The 6,442-nt window shown below is 43.4% G+C and overlaps 1 protein-coding gene across 1 annotated transcript in view; it reads right to left on the bottom strand.

Annotated features, from left to right (window-relative positions):
* LOC119456356 (intraflagellar transport protein 57 homolog) overlaps window positions 1-6,442 on the bottom strand; it is a 32,089-nt gene continuing 25,647 nt past the window's right edge. Inside the window, exons 9-10 of the mRNA XM_037718069.2 lie at window positions 2,918-2,984; window positions 1-237 (exon numbers count right to left, since the gene is read on the bottom strand). Of these exons, the coding sequence (XP_037573997.1) occupies window positions 65-237; window positions 2,918-2,984 (240 nt within the window). The 3' untranslated portion in view covers window positions 1-64. The remainder of the gene's footprint in view (window positions 238-2,917; window positions 2,985-6,442) is intronic.

Below are 6,442 nucleotides of genomic sequence, written 5' to 3'. Positions count from 1 at the left end.
TGATGACAGCAACAGCAAGCACTTTAGTTATTGAGAGTTCCTTGCTAAACACACAAGAAAAATGCTAGTACACAGAGTCGTAACTGGCAGTTGGTGCATCTGCGACGTCTCGCAGGTTTCCCTTCTCCTTAATCTTGGCCTGGAGAAGAGTGTGCACTGCCACACCTATCCGGACATCCATCTGTGTTATTTCTGTCTTGAGGCGAGTCAGCGCTTTGCGAATGTTTACCAGGGGAGCTGCAAAGAACAAACCCAAAACACACATTAGTGTGAAATTATATTACAGGAAGGCTGGGTGAGCTGGAGGGACTATGCTCTTATCTGCCACACAGCAATCAACACACATACTATTTATTTAGTTATTTATTTGTCCATACTGCGGCCCAAATATGGGCCATAGCAGGAGTGTAATAATGCAAATGAACAGAACAATGTAGTAAGAGACAGTCAAATGCAATGAAACAAGGTGCGCAGCACTAACATTCAGTAGATTTTAGAAACTCAACAAGTGGCAATTCCTGAACACAGCCCGCAACAAATTCCAGTGGTCTATACTGTACGAAAAAAAATGCACTTAAAAAAGGCTGTACGATGGTGAAATGCAGAAATTTTCGGGTAGTGGTGATGCCTTGCTATTGTTCAGGTAGTGGTGCCTTGTCATATAGTGCTTTGTTTTGAAAATTTGACAATTTAGGGAAGAGCAATGTGGCGAGTGTAAAAAAAAAAAAGCACAATAATTTCAAGCGTTCACTGTGGCATCAGGACCGGAGCGAGGTTAGACCTAGATGATTAAGATTGGACAAAGGTGGCTGCATGCGCTTGTTGGTCCAGCACATTCCAATTATGTTTGAGAAGTACACACAAAGACATGGAGACAGACAGTGATAAACACACACAGTGCCAACTTCCAACAAGTAAGGCGTTGACTGCCCTGCCAAAAAAAGTTTTTTTTTTTGTTTTTTTTTACTCTTGTGCTGAACTTTCACAGCGGTGGAACATATTTCCTAAAACTATCTAGCTTCGTTAGATTTTTTTTAGTAATGAATGCATGTTATTGCTCTCTCTGTGACATACGGCAGTATATGACATGCAGCACAGCTTCAGGGTAAATATTTATTGCAAGTTAGCACCTTGTGCATTTTCCCCTTTCAGTGCCTGTGTTTGTTTTTTCTGTGCTTACCAAAGAGTCATATGTTACTGGCCTTGCAAAGAGCAGGTGCTGTGTTCTACATCACACCTTGGTGACTATGCAGCAGACTGGAACTGCCTTAAACATGGCAGGGCCATGATTTTGTAGCGATGCCTTCCACTTGATTCTATGCCACTCTTATCATCTACTGTTCTGGGCAGCTTTTCATTGCTGGTTGATCCCATTGATAATGCAGGGAGTGCGTCGCTCCAACCAGTGACAAAGTGTGAAAAGAGATAGCATTGGAAAACACATCTCTACAAAATAGCGGCCCTAATACCCTGCATTAAAACAATGTTTTGCTGGATTAGTTGGTGCATATCGACTGGTTTAGCTAGCATAACATTACACAGTGATGACAGAAATAAAACAAGGGCACTGGTGTGGTGTTCTTGCTTTCCAGTGTCCAAACCAGTCGTTCTACTCTAGCTATGCAGTCTCAAAGAGTAGGCAATTACAATCACCATCAGCATATTTTAATTACACAGCAGGACACCCAGAGACCTTCAATTACCCTGTATTCTGCATGAGCTGAATCCATCTTATGTGTAAAAATTTGGAAATATCATCAGCCCATCTGCTCTACTGCTGCCCTCGACTGCATTTCCCTTCCCTTGGTACCCGCTCTGCTACTGTAATAGGCTACCTATATGTATAGGTTCTACACATTACATGACCTGTTCAATTCCCACTTCTTCTTGTTAATTCTAACTAGTATATCAACCATTCATGTGCAATGCATAATTCATACTGCCATCTTTCTATGTCTCAACAATATGCCTATCATTTTCCTTTTCGTTGCTCTTTTTGTGCAGTGCTTAGCTTCCTCTGAAGTTATGAATCAAGATTCTGGGCCATAGGTTTCTACTGGCAAAAGGCAGCAATTATAAACTTTACTTTTTAAGGGGCACTCACCAGGCCACCTTGAAAATTTTAGTGACATGCTAGGGATGTAAAGGGTTGTGTAGGGAGTGTTCTACTGGAAGTATTTAAAAAAATTATTTGACTGTTACTGAGATAGCAGCATAAGAATGAGTCGACACCTTATTGTATATAAACAGCACTTCAGCCTAAATGGTTAAAGAGGAGGAGGTTAGTTAAATGTGATGGATTAGCGGAATGTTAAAAGCAATGGTGTGAGGAGGTTAACCACTCTCCCTGCAGCCCAGGATCTCTCTCATTGCCTTGACCAGCATCCACAAGCAATATTTTTCTCCTGCCTTCTACCATATTGGGTCCAAGAACACAAGTCCTCTTTTGTCACATCCCTCGCGTCGATTCAATTACTTCTTCCTTCTTATTGCTGTAATGCGCATTTCCAGAAGTGGCTCTGCATGTACTGCGTTTCACAGGAATACCCAAGTTCACACTGCTACTGGCTATTTGTACACTCCAGGCACCATGCGTCTGGTAAGGAAGCACCATGCGCATAACAACATTTCACTGGTGGGCCGACTGGCTTCTCCGAAAAGAACATGCAATGCCTTGTTTGATTTTTTGACTGCTTTTGCAGCAGAATCGTCGCCACACAATCTACACACCACAGATGCCTGCTAACAATGCCTAAACCTGGTGAAGGAAGTTTTATAGAATATTTGCAAGTCGGCTTTCATTACTGTTGCCTGCTATATGGGTCAAGGGGGACTGTATCCTCAATGGCTTTTAGTTGAACTTTTACTGTTTAGAAGTCAACATGTAGAACAAGAATGTACAAATCACGGAACTCACTTCCATCGGTCATGCTAGAACCTCTCTCTTCCATTTCTTGCTTTATTTGCTCCAGCTCTTCCGTAATCTGCAAGAAATGATTATGGTCAAACGAATAAATAAGGCGGATTACAACAACCATCTGCTGTTGCCTACCATTCATGCCATATTAATCCAGCAGCAGCAGAACCGCAAATATATTGACACAAGAAACGCATAAAATATAGAAATTTGATGCTCTGTCACAGATTCTAGTGATCATATACGCATGCTCTGCTAATATCCAATGTTAAAGGGACACTAAAGGCAAATACTAAGTCAAGCTAAAGTGATGTATTAGTGCACGAGTATCTCTAAAGCGTCAATATTATCGCGAGCAGAGCCTTAGTAATAGAGAAATTAAGGTAAATGCAGGACATGATTAGCGACTCCCCCGGGACATTCAAGTAGTACTCGCCCGATGACGAAGGCACTCCTCATTTAAATTGTCACTAGTACTGAACCACTCGTTATAAAAACATCATTGTACTGTATTATAAGAAGAAAGAAAATATTACTTCACCTTAACTATTTGCTCCAGCTCTTCCGTAATCTGCAAGAACTTCCATGATCGCGGAATGCCCGAACGGTCTGCCACTTTACCAAAATCAGCTCAACCGTACCGCCTAAAGAATAATATCTTGCCGCCAGGTCACCCCGGGCTTCCTCCTCATTACAACAAGTTCGCGTCGCGCTTTGTATATTTTTTTCTTTCCAGCCGTCCGACTGCCATTCTGTTGCGCCTACGTGTTAGGGACATTCGTTGTGATGGCATGCTGCTGCCATATTAATCCAGCAGCAAAAGTTCACCATCCGGCGTGCGAACTTGCGCAACTTGATATCGCATCGTCGCGTTGACACAAGAAACGCAAAATCGCGCCTAAACGTCTCCGCAGGGCGCGATAGTTTTCCTCCGATTTCCTCTGGTAGCGCGTTAGCTGTCGTCTTTGATCGCGCCTCGATCGCGCTGTCGATAGTGGAACAGATTAGGGGCTTTAGTAGTGCCGTTACACTCACCAACGGCAGAAAATGGCGTTTGCAACGTCACCACTCCTCGGTTGGCGTGGCGGGTGATTTGAATTGCAATGAAGGTATTTGGACCCTTCAGATCCAATTTTCTCGTAAACTGAGCCTTTTCTTTGCACGAGACAAGCGTTTTCAGCTTTCTGGAAAGGTATTTAAACAGTCCACGTCTACTTAGTATTTGCCTTTAGTGTCCCTTTAAGCAGTTTCTTGTTCTCTAAAGCTGCAGATGTAACAGCATTTGGCACTTAAAAAATAAATGAGTATGTCTATACAACACTAGTTGACCAAGAATTAACCAAGAAGGTTAGCTGTTTTAGGTACTTTATGTTCAGAGAAGTTCATGGGTGTTCAAGTCGTTAAACGTTATGGTTTTGCCTATAATACGAAGTGGTGATGCGATAGCTAGGGCAATATTATGTGCAGTAAGTCTTGCATTGTTTCGTGCGGCAAGGGGTACGAGTAAACATTTGCAGATGTACGCGAGCAATCTACTTTCAAGAAGAAAACTTTAGTCATTGTTGCCTCTAGCTCAAGTAATCTTCGTTAGTGTAGGTGGCGTTCCCTAGTGATGGAGAAGTAGAGACACATAACACTTTCTTCATTCTTCTTTCTATACTGCCTTTTGCTTTTTGTCACTGACTTCATTTATAGTCTTTGACCTCAGCATTGGTCTACGGATAAACTACAGAGCATGACATCTGCCACTCATTTGGATGAGCATTTCAGAGGTCAGGCACAGTATTGTCCAGGTGCAGTGTCTTTCACTGCAGCATCGGCAGAGTGGCTTATAAGTAGGATCTTATACTGGCAATCTGTGGGTCCAAAGTTGTAATCCTTGTGCAGCGCTGCGGCTTTCTTGCTTGATTTTCTATAAAGTTCTTGCGAAGCACTCCGAGATTTCATTGATGAGCACCGGTGGAAGTCAAAATGACTAGGGAAGTGAGTCCATAACAATTACCACTATAAAAAAAAGGTCAGGTGCAAATTATGGCGATAATGAAGGCATGACAAGAGCATGACTATAGGCTGTTTCACATGCAGCGACTTGAGCCCAAAAATTTGTTGCTGACATGCACGTCGCTGAGCGATTTTCACTGCCAGCTTTCACATGCATCGGCGATGGCGCGATTTCCATCAGAGTGACGCCCAAGATCGAACACAGTCCTCAATGTATTTACGCCTATTGTTACAATAAAAAACATACAAACCGGTGATACGTTTGAATGTTGTTACTTCTTTAAAAATAGAATAAGTAGTATGCTTTGTGGCCGTTAATAACGTTCTACATTGATGATTGCTTAGGGTTCAACTGCGGAGATGCCGACACAACAGGTCGTGAAATAGACGTCAGTAGGAAAGTCCAAGTTCAACAGCGCTTGCTGTCGGCCCACCCAAAATCATGCTAACCTCTTCAACTCCATGAAGGCACGAGTCACGGAGAGCTGCGACAATCGCAGCAGTTGCGGAGCAGCAGAAATCGCAGTTTCGCTAAGTGAAAATCGCGCTATGTGAAACAGCTTTACGACGGCATGATGATCACATCAATGATGATGGAGACTATGATGGCATGACAACTGAACTCTGGGGTGTTATGTGCCAGAACAATGATCAGATTATGAGGCATGCTGTAGTGGGGGACTCCAGATTAATTTTGACCATCTGAGGTTCTTAAATGTGCACCCAATGCACAGTACTACACGTGCATTTTTGCATTTCGCCCTCTTTGAAATGCGGCTGCCGCAGCCGAGATTTGATCCTGTGACCTCATGCTCAGCTGCCCCACACCAAAGCCACTAAGCAACCACAGCGGGTAACAACTGATTTATTGTATACTGTGACAAAGAAATGTTACAACCTGTTTTGTTACAACCTGGGTTGGTCTTAGAGTTGTGCACAGTGTAACCTGGGCTGTTCCCGAAGGAGTTACGATGTCAGGTGGGGGCTCAAAATGGTAGCTGGCATAAGGGAAGGTTGAGGGAAAGTGGTGTGTGCACAGCTGCTCCTTCTTTTAAAAGCGAATTGTTGCTGTGAGACATGATGCACACGTCAATCATCTCCAATTGCTAGCTGCCATGAGGGAAGGCGAGTGGTAATGTTGCTATTCACTTGTTCCATGATTACGTCTCTGTGACCTTAATGGGCAGAGCATCTGGCTGTTGCGCTAAGGACCTGGTTTGAATCCCACCTTTTTTGGTGCAGTGGTTGCCGAGAAAAACGATTTCGCCTTTCCCATGTATTTAGATAGGGGCCCCTGAGCTAAAGCTTCCTCTTAAAGGGAAACTGAACAGATTTACAAAAAAATCGAGTTATAAGCACCATTTGATACTTTTGAACACCCTGAACACGAAAATCGACAAGAAATTTGACATGGCGCAGCCAAAAACGCGTTATTAGCAAAAAAAACTCTGAGCTGCGACTGGGCGGCGCGCGGCGCATCCGGCTCGCATCGATGATTGGTGGAGCGCACCGTGACGTCAATCC

Source organism: Dermacentor silvarum, chromosome 6 (genome assembly GCF_013339745.2).
Source record: "Dermacentor silvarum isolate Dsil-2018 chromosome 6, BIME_Dsil_1.4, whole genome shotgun sequence".
Taxonomy (NCBI): domain Eukaryota; kingdom Metazoa; phylum Arthropoda; class Arachnida; order Ixodida; family Ixodidae; genus Dermacentor; species Dermacentor silvarum.
The sequence above is the reverse complement of the archived record's forward strand: the minus strand, read 5'-3'. Positions and strand labels throughout refer to the sequence as shown.